This window comes from Oncorhynchus kisutch, linkage group LG21 (assembly GCF_002021735.2).
Source record: "Oncorhynchus kisutch isolate 150728-3 linkage group LG21, Okis_V2, whole genome shotgun sequence".
NCBI lineage: Eukaryota > Metazoa > Chordata > Actinopteri > Salmoniformes > Salmonidae > Oncorhynchus > Oncorhynchus kisutch.
The window spans coordinates 27,579,451-27,597,609 of NC_034194.2; the positions used below are offsets into that span (position 1 = coordinate 27,579,451).

At 42.2% G+C, this 18,159-nt stretch overlaps 1 protein-coding gene across 3 annotated transcripts in view; it reads left to right on the forward strand.

The window, feature by feature from the left end:
- LOC109866231 (pleckstrin homology domain-containing family G member 1) overlaps window positions 1-18,159 on the forward strand; it is a 141,334-nt gene that overhangs the window by 104,082 nt on the left and 19,093 nt on the right. For all 3 annotated transcript variants that reach the window (XM_031800481.1, XM_031800483.1, XM_031800482.1), the window contains exons 3-5: window positions 3,147-3,247; window positions 3,884-3,953; window positions 14,241-14,287. In XM_031800481.1, coding sequence (XP_031656341.1) covers window positions 3,147-3,247; window positions 3,884-3,953; window positions 14,241-14,287 — 218 coding nt within the window. The remainder of the gene's footprint in view (window positions 1-3,146; window positions 3,248-3,883; window positions 3,954-14,240; window positions 14,288-18,159) is intronic.

The following is an 18,159-nucleotide window of genomic DNA, read 5'->3' on the forward strand; positions in this document are numbered from 1 at the left end:
TGATCAGGCTCAGACTAGGCTGTGTTGATTGACAACCCAAACCCTAAACATGATCCTGGTCTCTTAACGTGACTCCACCGACCACCATTATCCTAAATTAAAGCCAAAACTCTAACCCCCAAACCTGGCCCTAAACCATTGCCCTGAAACCCCCATATCTGCCCTTTCACCCCTAAATCCTCCAAACTGTCTCCTCTTACCTCAGAACTTTGACCCCTGCTTCTATTTTACACAATGATTCTGTCAGAGTTCCTAAGAGTGTTGTGTGTGTGTTAGAGAGGGGGAGGGGGGGTGAGACGCAGGTTGGCTACTTTGTGTGGCCTGCAGATAAACAGTTGAAGTCGGAAGTTTACATACACCTTAGCCAAATACATTTAAACTCCGTTTTTCACATTTAATCCTAGTAAAAATTCCCTGTCTTAGGTCAGTTAGGGTCACCACTTTATTTTCAGAATGTGAACTGTCAGAATAATAGTAGATTTATTTCAGCTTTTATTTATTTCATCACATTCCCAGTGGGTCAGAAGTTTACATACACTCAATTAGTAATAGTAGATTATGGTTGGCACGTTTTGTTCAGAAATCCACAGGCTCGTGCAGGACATGACGGGCAGACAAATTCCAAATAGTACCCATAAAATTCGTAGAAACATGTCAAATGTTTTTTATAATCAATCTTCAGGTTGTTTTTATAATAAATATTCGATAATATTTCAACCGGACTGTAGCTTTTTCAATAGGAGTCAGAGAGAAAATGTCTGCTCCAAGCTGTTGCGCATGTAAAACTCTGCTGGCATCCAGCCATCCACTGACGCGATGTGATACTTCTCGCTCATTTTTCAGAATAAAAGCCTGAAACTATGTCTAAAGACTGTTCACACCATGTGGAAGCCATAAGGAAAGGAATCTGGTTGATATCCCTTTAAATGGAGGGAAGGCATGCAATGGAACAGGGAGATTAGTTTCTCTTAGGCACTTCCTTGTTGGATTTTCCTCAGGTTTTCGCCTGCAATATCAGTTATGTTATACTCACAGACAATATTTGGACAGTTTCGGAAACTTTAGAGTGTTTTCTATCCTAATCTGACAATTATATGCATATTCAGGGCCTGAGAAATAGGCAGTTTCATTTGGGTACGTTTTTCATCCAAACATCAAAATACTGCCCCCTACACTCAACAGGTTAAATTGTTTAATTTGAGTAAAACTTTTTGCGTAGCCTTCCACAAGCTTCCCACAATAAGTTGGGTGAATTTTGGCCCATTCCTCCTGACAGAGCTGGTGTACCTGAATCAGGTTTGTAGGCCTCCTTGCTCGCACACGCTTTTTCAGTTCTGCCCACAAATTGTCTATAGGATTGAGGTCAGGGCTTTGTGATGGCCACTCCAATACCTTGTCTTTGTTGTCCTTAAGCCATTTTGCCACAATTTTGGAAGTATGCTTGGGGTCATAGTCCATTTGGAAGACCCATTTGCGACCAAGCTTTAACTTCCTGACTGATGTCTTGAGATGTTGCTTCAATATATCCACATAATTTTCCTACCTCATGATGCCATGTATTTTGTGAAGTGCACCAGTCCCTCCTGCAGCATAGCACCCCCACAACATGATGCTGCCACCCCCGTTCTTCACGGTTGGGATTGTGTTCTTCTGGCTTACAGGCCTCCCCCTTTTTCCTCCAAATAAAACAATGGTCATTTTGGCTGAACAGTTCTATATTTTTTTCATCAGACCAGATGACATTTCTCCAAAAAGTATGACCTTTGTCGCCATGTGCAGTTGCAGACCGTAGTCTGGCTTTTTTATGGTGGTTTTGGAGCAGTGGCTTCTTCCTTGCTGAGCAGCCTTTCAGGTTATGTCGATATAGGACTCGTTTTTACTGTGGATATAGATACTTTTGTACCTGTTTCCTCCAGCATCTTCACAAGGTCCTTTGCTGTGGTTCTGGTATTGATTTTCACTTTTCACATCAAAGTACGTTCATCTCTAGGAGACAGAATGCGTCTCCTCACTGAGCAGTATGACGGCCAGACTTTCACAAAGTAGATGTCCGAACCGACTTGCCGAAACTAGTTTGTTAACAAGAAATTTGTGGAGTGGTTGAAAACTAGTTTTACTGACTCCAAGCTAAGTTTATGTAAACTTCCGACTTCAACTGTAGAATGTACTTATCCCATCTGTCAATGAGATCGAGAGGAGAAACAGGATGAGGGAGAGACTGTGTGTGTGTGTGTGTGTGTGTGTGTGTGTGTGTGTGTGTGTGTGTGTGTGTGTGTGCGCGCGCGGTACCATGTCTGTGTACGCGTGGAGAGAATGCTGAGGCATATAATCACTATTGGTAGCTGAACATGTCATGACTGATGGCTGAGATGGTGAGACAAGATACTGTCTGAACAGACACAGCCTCAGTTCCTTAAGCACTTCTCTACAAGCCTCTCACCAATGTATCCTATCCTATTAGCTTTGGACACTGTCCATCTGTGAATACTGTAGGCCCTTAGACATTTTGCTGTGCTGGTCAAACAGCCATCTGGACAAAGAGGAGTACCCACTGAATAGTCTCCAGTTAAGTAGGCGGGTTAAGACTGGACTGAAGGCAGGGAGAAGTGGGCTGTGGGCCCAGTTGTTTTACTAGATTGGAATGCTCTTCGTCTAAAGCAGATTGAATGTGTGTTGAATACGTGTGAGAAGTGTATGTGGTCTCAAAGTGTTTACGATGCTGTGTTTTTATAAGTGGAGAGTGTGTTCAGAGTGCGTGTTGGTGGGGGGTTGGTAGAATGACGCCAGGGAGCATGTCAGTCACACTGTCCCTCTCGCATGACTTGATGAGATATTCCTCAAAACACTTTGATGTGGGGTTCATAACTAACCTTGCTCTCTCCGTGTCTCTGTCTGTCGCTGCCTCTTGCTGTCCCTCTCGCTCTTTCCATATCTCTCTGTCGCTGTCTCTCTCTCTCTCTTTCTCTGTCTGTGTGTCTGTTGCTCTCGCTCACTTTCACTCAATTCAATATGCTTTATGGGCATGAAATATATTCTGTAATTGGCAATGTATTTCAAAAACCATACATTTAGAAGTCGAAAGTACAATTGCATGAAGTCACATACATTGTTTCTCAAAAAACATATTTTTTTCTCTCTGTCTGTAGGATTACCTGGAGTGTATCAGTAACCAGTCTTGCCTGGCACTGAGCTCAGAGGAGAGAGGCTCTCTATTCGGGAACATCCGAGACATCTACCACTTCAACAGGTACACACACACACACACACACATACATACATACATACATACATACAGAGTGCAGTATCCAAAGAATCTACAGAATGAGGACAGTTTGTCTCACCTGTCGATGTGTGAGGGGGCCAGTGACCAATCGACGTTGTTTTGTCCATCTGAGGAGTGTATGTTCAAAACCACCAGGTCTGCTGGGAGCCTAGTCACTCAGACTGTCAGCTGTCACATAAAGACACACAGCAACACAGGGAGGGAGAGAAAAACCTAGGGAGAATTCACATAGTGAGGGAGTTTGGTTTGACACAAACTCCTTACAAACCGTTACAATGACCTCATTCCCTAGACATGTAACAATGGCTACACCAGTTGACCATATATCCATCAACCAATAAGAATTAGGGACACACACACACAACCTATTTCTATTCACGGAAGTTACTTTTTGTTGTAAGCAGAGTACCCTAGGACCTAATACTGTGTCCCAAGTTATATTTGTTCCTGAACATTTTTGCTGTTTATAACAAAGAGCGATGGGGAGCAGTTTGGTAAGTGTGTAACTCTCAGTTTGTATTCCAATGATTGAATTAAGTGTGTGGTGTGCAAGTGGTTAAAGTACTGATATGCTGATGCAATCATTTTTGGGGTTTACAGAGATCTGCTTCATGACCTGGAAAAGTGTAATTCGGACCCTGTGGCCATTGCAGAGTGTTTCGTAGCCAAGGTAGGTCTCTTTCTCTTCTTTTCTCTTTTTCTTTCTTGTTGAAGCCTGTCTGAACAGCTGGTTCGCAACAAAAAACACTCCAGAACATGTAACATACACAACATTATTTAGGTTACAAACTAACCAAAATTGTACTTCATCATACTGACAGAGAAGCACAATTTCTGAGGAAATTTAAGGGCCGGCAAAATGTCTAGTCACCATTTACTGGTGAGGGCTAATGGTAATACTTCAACACCTGAGAAAAAATATTCTCCTCTCGTTTCTCTTATCTCTCTCTCTCTCTGTGTGTGTCTATAACTGTGTTTGGTCTTTCCAATCCTTTTCTACATTAAATCATTCTATTTCATGATAACTGCATACTAAAACTTACTCAACAGACATATCTCTACCAATACCACAATAGGTACACAGTAATCTGTCTGTAACCAGAGTTTATCAGTCTGGACATGCACAAACACACTAGTCATTTCACTGCGGTCTGTGCCAGTGTGTACGATAGTGCTCTTGTTGAATTTGTATAGTTACCCAGTCCATGCTCCACATATTCATCATCCCAATACGACAATAAATCACTTCAAAAGTATTCATACCCCTTGACTTAATCCACATGTTGTTGCTTTACAGTCTGAATTCAAAATTGATTTGGCAACAACTCTGGTGGACATTCCTGCAGTCAGCATGCCGATTGCACGCTCCCTCAAATCTTGCGACAACATTGTGTTGTGTGACAAAACTGCATATTTTAGTGTGGCCTTTTATTGTCCCTAGCACAAGGTGCACCTGTGCAATGATCATGCTGTTTAATCAGTTTCTTGATATGCCACACCTGTCAGGTGGATGGATTATCTTGGTTAAGGAGAAATCCTCACTAACAGGGATGTTAACAAATTTGTGCACACATTTTTGAGAGAGACGTTTTTTTGTGCGTATGGAACATTTCTGGGATCTTTTATTTCAGCTCATGAAACATGAAGCTGACTTTACATGTTGCGTTTTATATTTTTCTTTAGTATATTTTACAATACCCTATTAATGAATTAAGGGCCTCCGTGGTTTGTAGGTGGCCTTATCACAGTCACTTTACACATGTTAAATGTGTGTTTACTTACATATTTAGTACAGATTCAATCCTGCACACACACACATTTTGATTGCAGTTATCCAAAGTAGTGTGTGCCATCACTTACGTGACCATACAATAGAGGTTGCGTGCGTTTAGAAACATTCCCTGATTATTGTAGTGTGTGTGTGGGTCATGAATTGGTGTTGGGTCAGTAGACAGACAACTGCCTGGAAACATTTGTTCATTGCAGACAATCCCCCCCAATTTAGTCACAACTCGGCAAAGCTTTTGAAGGAGTGAAAAAACAGACCATAAATCTCTCCCTCCCCCCTCCTCTTGGAGCTAATCGTCTATCTGTCCTTATGTTCCTTACCCTGCTTTCAGTGAAATGTGTTGAGTAAGCAGCCTAGTCTTTATGGGTCCCTACATGCTGACTGCACCACTGTTGCGCAATTAAAACAAGATCATAATGTTTTATCATCTGGTAGAAAAAAATCTTTCCTCTTCAGTCCTCTTCAGCGTTTAGCTGATCTCCTAACCCATAGCTCCTCTCGCCAGTCTAGACCCCTCAGCATGCCAGCCGGTCGATACAGAAGCAAAACCAATTACTATATAACATCCCATAATGGTTTAGTCCTATCATAATAATGATGAGCAGCACAGTCTGGAGATGTACTATATCTAAATCTATGGTACCTCAGCAGAAATCCTCAGGTTCCGTCTCTGCCTTGCTGTTCTGAGATGATCTAAACTTCACTATTAATTAGGGATGGGGGGTTTTAAACAATTTCACTGTTCGAATAGTATCCTGAATTGTTGTTGCATATTCAAAGTACATGTTGTGTGTGTAGCGAGCAGACGGAAGGAGAGAGATGCCAAGGCGACTCGGCTACAGCCAAGAATAGCTAACTTGTAGCAACCACAATGTTATTTATCATCCCATATAACAGTGCCTGTCTTGACTGGAGTAGCCTAGAGAAGCTAGCTAAATAGCAAAGCCAGCCAGCTATAGCTAGCCAGGCTAATTGAGGCCACATGCTGTGCTTTCTCTCCAACCCCATTTAGATAAAACAACAGCTATACTGATTGTTTGCTTGTTATAGCCTACTCCTTCTCATTTCACTAAGATTTGATTCCATCTTGTATTGCATTTGTGAACTCTCACTCCACTTGCTACACATTTATCTTGAGCCTCTTTGGCCAAGATAAACAACAAGCTATGCACGTGAAGGCACCATGCTTGTCATAACTACGTTGGAAAGGTTTTTGTTTTATTTAATTAATAATTAGAAATGTCATATCTTTGAATGTAATAACGTCACATGGATATTTGAATCTAATTTAGAAAACACCTTTTCAGTGATAGAATCTGTTTAAAATGGGAATATATAAACATTCCCGTAGAAATGAATATTCACACAAGTATTCGAATACAAATGTCCCTACTATTAATCTATATCTATGTTATATCAGGAGTGATTGGTAATGTAATTTAGAAAATGTCCTCACAGATCAAAGATGAGCAGAAAGCACAGATTCCATCTCTGCCTTGCTGTATTATCAAACGTTATTTGTCACATGCGCCGAATACAACAGGTGTAGACCATACAGTGAAATGTTTACTTACAAGCCCTTAACCAACAATGCTTTAAGAAGTTAAGAAAAAAAGTGTTCAGTAAAAATAAATAATATATATATTTTCATACAGGTGAAGTCGGACGTTTTACATACACCTTAGCCAAATACATTTAAACTCCGTTTTTCACAATTCCTGACATTTAATCCTAGTAAAAATTCCCTGTCTTAGGTCAGTTAAGATCACAACTTTATTTTAAGAATGTGAAATGTCAGAATAGTAGTAGACAATAGTAGCTTTTATGTCTTTCATTACATTCCCAGTGGGTCAGAAGTTTACATGCACTCAATTAGTATTTGGTAGCATTGCCTTTAAATTGTTTAACTTCCTCCTGACAGAGCTGGTGTAACTGAGTCAGGTTTGTAGGCCTCCTTGCTCGCACACGCTCTTTCAGTTCTGCCCACACATTTTCTATTAGATTGAGGTCAGGTCTTTGTGATGGCCACTCCACTACCTTGACTTTGTTATCCAAACATAATGATGGTTATTATTGCCAAACAGTTCTGTTTTTATTTCATCAGACCAGAGGACATTTCTCCAAAAAGTACGATCTTTGTCCCTACGTGCAGTTGCAAACTGTAGTCTGGCTTTTTTATGGCAGTTTTGGAGCAGTGGCTTCTTCCTTGCTGAGCGGCCTTTCAGGTTATGTCGATATAGGACTCGCTTTACTGTGGATATAGATACTTTTATACCTGTTTCCTCCAGCATCTTCACAAGGTCCTTTGCTGCTGTTCTGGGATTGATTTGCACTTTTCACACCAAGTACGTTCCTCTCTAGGAGACAGAATGCGTCTCCTTCCTGAGCGGTATGATGGCAGCGTGTTCCCATGGTGTTTATACTTGCGTACTATTATTTGTACAGATGAACGTGGTACCTTCAGGCATTTGGAAATTGCTCCCAAGGATGAATCAGACTTGTGGAGGTCTACAATTGATTTTCTGGGGTCTTGGCTGATTTCGTTTGATTTTCCCATGATGTCAAGCAAAGAGGCACTGAGTTTGAAGGTAGGCCTTGAAATACATCCACAGGTACACCTGCAATTGACTCAGACGATGTCAATTAGCCTATCGGAGCTTCTAAAGCCATGACATAATTTTCTGGAATTTTCCAAGCTGTTTAAAGGCACAGTCAAGTTAGTGTATGTAAACTTCTGAGCCACTGGAATTGGGATATAGTGAATTATGTGAAATCTGTCTTTAAACAATTGTTGAAAAAATGACTTGTGTCATGCACAAAGTAGATGTCCTCACCGACTTGCCAAAACTATAGTTTGTTAACAAGAAATTTGTGGAGTGGTTGAATACGAGTTTTAATGACTTCAACCTAAGTGTATGTAAACTTCTGACTTCAATTGTGTCTATATATATATAAATGAAAATAAAGGTAACAAATAATTAATGAGCAGCAGTAAAATAACACTAGTGAGGCTATATCCAGGGGGTACCGGTACAGAGTCAATGTGACGGTTAGTCTAGGTAATAGGTACATGTAGGTAGAGTTAAAGTGACTATGCATGGATAATAAACAGAGTAGCAGCGTAAAAGAGGGGTCTGGGTAGCCCTTCGATTAGCTGTTCAGGAGTCTTATGGCTTGGGGGTAGAAGCTGTTGAGAAGCCTTTTGGACCTTGACTTTGCGCTCCGGTACCGCTTGCCGTGCGGCAGCAGAGAGAACTGTCTATGACTAGGGTGGCTGGAGTCTTTGACAATTTTAGGGCCTTCCTCTGACACCGCCTGGTATAGAGGTCCTGGATGGCAGGAAGCTTGGCCCAGTATACCCTCTGTAGTGCCTTGCGGTCGGAGGCCAAGCAGTTACCATACCAGGCAGTGATGCAACCAGTCAGGATGCTCTCGATGGTGCAGCTGTAAAACTTTTTGAGGATCTGAGAACCCATGCCAAAACTTTTCAGTCTTTTGAGGGGGAATAGGTTTTGCCGTGCCTTCTTCACGACTGTCTTATTGTGTTTGGACCATGATCGTTTGTTGGTGATGTGGACACCAAGGAACTTAAAGCTGTCAACCTGCTCCTCTGATTGTGGACTCCACTTTTCCTGTAGTCCACAATCATCTCCTTTGTCTTGATCAGGTTGAGGGAGAGGTACTTGTCCTGGCACCACACGGCCAGGTCTCTGTCAGGGTTTCTACTGTGGTCCTTTATAGCTCAGTTGGTAGAGCATGGCATTTGACATGCCAGGGTAGTGGGTTCAATTTCCGGGGCCACCCAATATGTAAAATGTATGCACGCATGACTAAGTCGCTTTGGATAAAAGCGTGTATATATATATATACTGGATATACTTTGGATGGTGTGTGTGCGCGTGCGTGCATGTGCGCAAACCAGTCAAAAGTTTGGACTCTCACAGGTTTTTCTTTATTTTTACTATTTTCTACATTGTAGAATAATAGTGAAGACATCAAAACTATGACATAACACACATGGAATCATGTATTAACCAAAAAAGTGTTGACAAAATCTAAATATATTTTAGATCCTTCAAAGTAGCCACCCTTCCCCTTGATGACAGCTTTGCACACTCTCTTAACCAGCTTCATGAGGAATGATTTTCTAACAGTCTTGAAGGAGTGCCCACATATGCTGAGCACTTGTTGGCTGCTTTCCTTTCACTCCGCAGTCCAACTCATCCCAAACCATCTCAATTGGGTTGAGTATTTGTGGAGGCAAGGTCATCTGATGCAGCACTCCGTCACTCTCTCTCTTGGTCAAATAGCCCTTACACAGCCTGGAGGTGTGATTGTCCTGTTGAAAAACAAATGATAGTCCCACTAAGCACAAACCAGATGGGATGGCGTATCGCTGCAGAATGCTGTGGTAACCATGCTGGTTAAGTTTGCATTGAATCATAAATAAATATCTGACAGTGTCACCAGCAAAGTACCATCACATCTCCTCGTCCATGCTTCACGGTGGGAACCACACTTGTATACTCCTCACCAATGTCCAGTCTCTAGACACCAAGGTGGATGAAATTAGGGCAAGGGTTGCCTTCCAGAGAGACATCAGGGATTGTAACATTCTCTGTTTCACGGAAACATGGCTCTCTCTGGATATGTTGTCTGAGTCGGTATAGCCACCGGGTTGTGACTATTAGCCACCACTGTGAATATTAGAAACCTACCCTAAACAAAAACCATAGATGGATGGAAGGAATTCGTGCAACACTGAAAGCACGAACCACTTTTAACCATGGAAAGAGGACTGGGAATATGGCCGTGTAGTCATTAACACTGTAGTTATTCTCTCTACAAGGCAATCAAACAAGCAAAATGTCGGTACAGGGACAAAGTGGAGTTGCAATTCAACGGCTCAGACACGAGACGTATGTGGCAGGATCTACAGGCAATTACAGAGTACAAAAAGAAATCTAGCCACGTCACGGACAACGACGAATTGCTTCCAGACAAACTAAACAGCTTCTTTGCCTGCTTTGAGGATCATTTCAGTTCCTCTGACACTGCTCGCTAACAAGGACTGCGGGCCCCCTCTCCTTCTCTGTAGCCATCGCGAGTTAGACATTTAAACGTGTTAACCCTCACAGCGCTGCTGGCCCAGACCGCATTCCTAGCCGGGTCCTCAGAGCATGCGCAGACCAAATGGCTGTGGTGTTTACGGACATAGTCAATCGCTCCCTATCCCAGTCTTCTATCCCCACATGCTTCAAGATGGCCACCATTTTTCCTGTACCCAAGAAGGAAAAGGTAACTGAAATAAATGACTATCGCCCCGTAGCACTCACCTTCTGTCATCATGAAATGCTTTGAGAGACTAGTCAAGGATCATATCACGTCCACCTTACCTGCCACCCTAGACCCACTTCAGTTTGCATACTGCCCCAACAGATCCACAGACGATGCAATCGCCATCACACTGCACACATCTGGACTACTTATGTTAGAATGCTGTTCATTGACTACAGCTCAGAATTCAACACCATAGACCATCCAAGCTCATCATTAAGCTGGAGGCCCTGGGTCTCAACCCCGCCCTGTGCAATTGGGTCCTGGACTTTCTGATGGGCCGACCCCAGGGGGTGAAGGTAGGAAACATCTCCACTTCGCTGACCCTCAACACTGGGGCCCCACAAGGGTGCATGCTCAGTGTGTGTGTGTATATATATATATATATATATATATACACACAGTTCATTTACTTTTACAAGGGCAATATTTTATAGATCTGTTCTATTTCTGTGACTGGTTTGCTGTTTTTGGGTCACAGTACATGTTAGGATGGAGAGAGTGTGTGTGTATTAGGAGTGTGTGTGTATTGGTGGGACATCTGGTTGTGTTTAGCTGGCTCTCTGGTGGCAGACTGTTGGAGACTAAAGAGAAGCCTGCTCTTCAATTTACTGCTTTTCCCACGGAGAACCTCCAGGCAGTGTTTGTGTGTGTGTGTTCACACATACACGTATAGTATAGTATAGTATAGTATGTATGTATGTACACCTGCCTTTCCGAACATTTCATTCCAAAATAATGGGCATTAATATGGAGTTGGTCCCCCCGTTCCTGCTATAACAGTCTCCACTCTTCTGGGAAGTCTTTCCACTAGATGTAGGAACATTGCTGCGGGGACTTGCTTCCATTCAGCCACGAGCATTAGTGAGGTCGGTCACTGATGTTGGGCGATTAGGCCTGGCTCGCAGTCGGCGTTCCAATTCATCCCATAGGTGTTCAATGGGGTTGAGGTCAGGGCTGTGTGCAGGCAAGTCAAGTTCTTCCACACCAATCTCGACAAATAATGTCTATATGGACCTCGCTTTTTTGCATGGGGGCATTGTCATGCTGAAACAGGAAAGGGCCTTCTCCAAACTGTTGCCACAAAGTTGGAAGCACAGAATCATCTACAATGTTTTTGTATGTTGTTGCGTTTAAGATTTCCCTTCACTGGAACTAAAAGGCCTAGCCCGAACCATTGAAAACAGCCCCAGACCATTATTCCTCTTCCACCGAACTTTACAGTTGGCACAATGCATTCGGGTAGGTAGCGTTCTCCTGCCATCTACCAAACCCAGATTTGTTCTTCAGACTGCCAGATGGTGAAGCATGATTCATCACTTCAGAGAACGTGTTTCCACTGCTCCAAGGTCCAACGTCAGTGAGCTTTACACCTATCGAGCCAACGCTTGGCATTGCGCATGTTGATCTTAAGCTTGTGTGCGGCTGCTCGGACAGTAACACCCATTTCATGAAGCTGCTTACGAACAGTTATTGTGCTGACCTTGCTTCCAGAGAACATTTGGAACTCCGTGAGATGATTTGTACGCACTTCAGCATTCGCCGGTTCCGTTCTGTGAGCTTTTGTGGCTTACCACTTCGCGGCTGAGCCTTTGTTGCTCCTAGACATTTCCACTTCACAATAACATCACTTTCAGTTGACTGGGGTGGCTTTAGCAGTGCAGAAATGTGATGAACAGACTTGTAGCATAGGTTGCATCCTATGACGGTGCCACGTTGAAAGTCACTGAGTTCTTCAGTAAGGCCATTCTACTACCAATGTTTGGCTATGGAGATTGCATGGCTGTGTGCTCGGTTTTATACACCTGTCAGCAACGGGTGTGGCTGAAATTGCCGAATCCACAAATTTGAAAGGGTGTGTGTGTGTGGGCGCGTGCATGGGAGTTATTTTTGGTATGAATAGAAGGGTGTGGCCTCTGCTGTATTTCTATAATTGTACCTTTGACTGTATGCCCGTGTGTGTTGATGGCATCACTTGTTCTTGTTCTCGAGTGTGTACGGTATATGTGTTTGTAGAGTATGGGTGTTCATGTGCAGAGCCACAGGAACCAGACAGCTCCCCAGTCATCTGTCCTCTGTGTTTATGATACTGTTTCCTGTGATAACTGTCCACTTCCTGTTTCTGGCCTAACCCAGAGTATTTATGGACACATGATGAACACAATCAGGACCAGGGCTATTATCAGTTACGCAACTCTAGGGTCATGTGAATGCTCGACAGCAAGTGGAGGGGGATGACAAAGGAAGGAGGGTATGGAGAGGGATATGAAAGCTAGAGGGCTAGAGACGGAACATGACAGAGGGAGAGATGGTAGAAGACATGTAATGGCATAAGTAGTGAGAGACTGTGATCAAGAGTGAAAGCGCGTGAACAGAAGAGACATTCAGCGTGATGGAGGTAGAGAAAAAGGGATAGGGATGAGAGCGAGGTTCATTCCAGCTTTGATAAGTCATGCTGCCTCTGATGTCTTTGAAGTGCAGGGAGGCATGAGAGGTGGAAACGGACAAATTAAAGGGGTGGGGATGGGAAAATCAGTGTCCACAGTATATAGCGCTCAACATTGTCTTTAAAGGGTCAATCAGAAGTTGCTACATACATTTTGGTACTCATAAATTAATGATATGTACCCACTGATCTGTCAAGATATAACTTATAAAGTCCTCATGAGCTTAGTTCAACTGTCGTACCCCATCAGAAACCAAAATATAAGCTTGTTTTACTCCAATGTTTGTACACAAAATAAATGTAAACAAACACTTGTATAGTATAGCCTCAAAACATTGTTAAAACGATACATGTGATATCATGGATGGTCAGTCCTTGCATCCATAGCTGAGAAGTTGAGAACTATGAATTTGAGAGTGGTTACATTTCTCCAGCCCCGTCCCTCAGCTTTTTACCGAAACGGGCGGAGAGAACGCTTTGTTACCGTTTCAACTGCTGATTGAAGCTTTAAGACATGGATACATGTAATCAAGGTTCACTTTCATTCTTTGCCTTTAAACTGATGTGAGAAACCTCCTTAATCTATCCCCAGGAACGCTTGACCACTGACTCACCCAGTGTAACCTCCCCCTTCCCCTTGACACAAACACTCCATTTACTGGAAACTCACTCTCACTCTTCCCTGTTGGCACACATTTTACAAGGTTCTAAAAAGTGTCTAGTCAATAGAGGAATTTAGGTTGGTTCTAGGGAGGATAGTTTATTTCCTCCTGCTGCTGCTACTGGTATGAGTGATGTCAGGTACTGATGCCAATGTAACGTGAATGTAATTATTTGATCAGGTACTGATGCCAATGTAACGTGAATGTAATTATTTGATCAGGTACTGATGCCAATGTAACATTAATGTAATTATTTGATCAGGGACTGATGCCAATGTAACGTGAATGTAATTATTTGATCAGGTACTGATGCCAATGTAACGTTAATGTAATTATTTGATCAGGTACTGATGCCAATGTAACGTGAATGTAATTATTTGATCAGGGACTGATGCCAATGTAACGTGAATGTAATTATTTGATCAGGTACTGATGCCAATGTAACGTGAATGTAATTATTTGATCAGGGACTGATGCCAATGTAACATTAATGTAATTATTTGATCAGGGACTGATGCCAATGTAACATTAATGTAATTATTTGATCAGGGACTGATGCCAATGTAACATTAATGTAATTATTTGATCAGGGACTGATGCCAATGTAACATTAATGTAATTATTTGATCAGGGACTGATGCCAATGTAACATTAATGTAATTATTTGATCAGGGACTGATGCCAATGTAACATTAATGTAAATATTTTGTCTTTCTTTCCCAGAGTGAAGAGTTCCACATTTACACTCAGTACTGCACCAACTATCCAAGGTAAGCAACCTCAACTATGATTTCTGACACCAGATTATTTTATTGTACTTGTGTGGTAAAATCAAAGGCTATTGTCTATATTTGGGTGGACAATAAAGTTATATTCTATATTTGGGTGGACAAAGTTATATTCTACTTATGGGATAAGTTGAGCCATTTTTTTACATTGTGCATCACTCTGTCAAGGGAAAAATAGTATTCTTTCTAACGAAGTTATCTACATGTAACGCTGTGTACAAAAAAATTAGGAACACCTTCCTAATATTGAGTTGCACACCCTTTTTCCTTCAGAACAGCCTCAATTCGTCGGGACATGAACTACAAGGTGTCAAGCGTTCCACGGGGATGCTGGCCCATATTGACAATGCTTCCCACAGTTGTGTCAAGTTGGCTGGAGAACCATTCTTGATACACACAGGAAACTGTTGAGTGTGAAAAACCCAGCAGTGTTGCAGCTCTAGACTCAAACCAGTGCGTCTGGCACTCACTTCCATACCCGGTTCAAAGGAACTTAAATATTTTGTCTTGCCCATTCACCCTTTGAATGGCACACATGCACAGTCCATGTCTTGTCTCAAGGTTTAGAAATCCTTCTTTAACCCATATCCTCCCCTTCATCTACACTGATTGAAGTGAATTTAACAAGTGACATCAATAAGGGACCACAGCTTTCACCTGGATTAACCTGGTCAGTCTGTGGATGGAAAGAGCAGGTCTTTGTTTTGTATACTCTGTCTAGTCTGCCCCACTCATTGTGTGTGAGTGTGTGTCAGAGGATGCTGTTGGTCGGGGCTATAGGAGGACAGGCTAATTTGTAATGGCTGTAATGAAATACATGGAATGGTATCAAACATATGGAAACTACATTTGACTCCATTCCAGCCATTACAATGAGCCCGTCGTCCTATAGCTCTTCCCACCAACCTCCTCTGGTGCGTGTTTGACAGTCTGTGTAGTATGAACATACAGTGCCTTGCGAAAGTATTCGGCCCCCTTGAACTTTGCGACCTTTTGCCACATTTCAGGCTTCAAACATAAAGATATAAAACTGTATTTTTTTGTGAAGAATCAACAAGTGGGACACAATCATGAAGTGGAACGACATTTATTGGATATTTCAAACTTTTTTAACAAATCAAAAACTGAAAAATTGGTCAGCCCCCTTAAGTTAATACTTTGTAGCGCCACCTTTTGCAGCTGTACAGCTGTACAGCTGTAAGTCGCTTGGGGTATGTCTCTATCAGTTTTGCACATCGAGAGACTGAAATTTTTTCCCATTCCTCCTTGCAAAACAGCTCGAGCTCAGTGAGGTTGGATGGAGAGCATTTGAACAGCAGTTTTCAGTTCTTTCCACAGATTCTCGATTGGATTCAGGTCTGGACTTTGACTTGGCCATTCTAACACCTGGATATGTTTATTTTTGAACCATTCCATTGTAGATTTTGCTTTATGTTTTGGATCATTGTCTTGTTGGAAGACAAATCTCCGTCCCAGTCTCAGGTCTTTTGCAGACTCCATCAGGTTTTCTTCCAGAATGGTCCTGTATTTGGCTCCATCCATCTTCCCATCAATTTTAACCATCTTCCCTGTCCCTGCTGAAGAAAAGCAGGCCCAAACCATGATGCTGCCACCACCATGTTTGACAGTGGGGATGGTGTGTGTTCAGGGTGATGAGCTGTGTTGCTTTTACGCCAAACATAACGTTTTGCATTGTTGCCAAAAAGTTCAATTTTGGTTTCATCTGACCAGAGCACCTTCTTCCACATGTTTGGTGTGTCTCCCAGGTGGCTTGTGGCAAACTTTAAAAGACACTTTTTATGGATATCTTTAAGAAATGGCTTTCTTCTTGCCACTCTTCCATAAAGGCCAGATTTGTGCAATATACGACTGATTGTTGTCCTATGGACAGAGTCTCCCACCTCAGCTGTAGATCTCTGCAGTTCATCCAGAGTGATCATGGGCCTCTTGGCTGCATCTCTGATCAGTCTTCTCCTTGTATGAGCTGAAAGTTTAGAGGGACGGCCAGGTCTTGGTAGATTTGCAGTGGTCTGATACTCCTTCCATTTCAATATTATCGCTTGCACAGTGCTCCTTGGGATGTTTAAAGCTTGGGAAATCTTTTTGTATCCAAATCCGGCTTTAAACTTCTTCACAACAGTATCTCGGACCTGCCTGGTGTGTTCCTTGTTCTTCATGATGCTCTCTGCGCTTTTAACGGACCTCTGAGACTATCACAGTGCAGGTGCATTTATACGGAGACTTGATTACACACAGGTGGATTGTATTTATCATCATTAGTCATTTAGGTCAACATTGGATCATTCAGAGATCCTCACTGAAATTCTGGAGAGAGTTTGCTGCACTGAAAGTAAAGGGGCTGAATAATTTTGCACGCACAATTTTTCAGTTTTTGATTTGTTAAAAAAGTTTGAAATATCCAATAAATGTCGTTCCACTTCATGATTGTGTCCCACTTGTTGTTGATTCTTCACAAAAAAATACAGTTTTATATCTTTATTTTTGAAGCCTGAAATGTGGCAAAAGGTCGCAAAGTTCAAGGGGGCCGAATACTTTCGCAAGGCACTGTATATAGAAGTATAATCTTCCTCCTTGTGATCTGGATTTGCATACAGGTGAATCTCACCTTCAAGTTCTTGATTCCCAGAGTGTCGTATATCTTTGTACTGTCTTTATAGAGCTACAGTACCCCAGCCTCTCTCTCTGGGTAGCCCTGATATACATCCCAACCCAACAAGAGTCTGTTTATTTTATTTATTTATTTATTTTACCTTTATTTAACCAGGTAGGCAAGTTGAGAACAAGTTCTCATTTACAATTGCGACCTGGCCAAGATAAAGCAAAGCAGTTCGACAGATAAAACGACACAGAGTTACACATGGAGTAAAAACAAACATACAGTCAATAATGCAGTATAAACAAGTCTATATACAATGTGAGCAAATGAGGTGAGAAGGGAGGTAAAGGCAAAAAAGGCCATGATGGCAAAGTAAATACAATATAGCAAGTAAAATACTGGAATGGTAGTTTTGCAATGGAAGAATGTGCAAAGTAGAAATAAAAAAATAATGGGGTGCAAAGGAGCAAAATAAATAAATAAATAAAAATTAAATACAGTTGGGAAAGAGGTAGTTGTTTGGGCTAAATTTTAGGTGGGCTATGTACAGGTGCAGTAATCTGTGAGCTGCTCTGACAGTTGGTGCTTAAAGCTAGTGAGGGAGATAAGTGTTTCCAGTTTCAGAGATTTTTGTAGTTCGTTCCAGTCATTGGCAGCAGAGAACTGGAAGGAGAGGCGGCCAAAGAAAGAATTGGTCTTGGGGGTGACTAGAGAGATATACCTGCTGGAGCGTGTGCTACAGGTGGGAGATGCTATGGTGACCAGCGAGCTGAGATAAGGGGGGACTTTACCTAGCAGGGTCTTGTAGATGACATGGAGCCAGTGAGTTTGGCGACGAGTATGAAGCGAGGGCCAGCCAACGAGAGCGTACAGGTCGCAATGGTGGGTAGTATATGGGGCTTTGGTGATAAAACGGATTGCACTGTGATAGACTGCATCCAATTTGTTGAGTAGGGTATTGGAGGCTATTTTGTAAATGACATCGCCAAAGTCGAGGATTGGTAGGATGGTCAGTTTTACAAGGGTATGTTTGGCAGCATGAGTGAAGGATGCTTTGTTGCGAAATAGGAAGCCAATTCTAGATTTAACTTTGGATTGGAGATGTTTGATATGGGTCTGGAAGGAGAGTTTACAGTCTAACCAGACACCTAAGTATTTGTAGTTGTCCACGTATTCTAAGTCAGAGCCGTCCAGAGTAGTGATGTTGGACAGTCTGTCTGCATCTCCCTCTCTATTT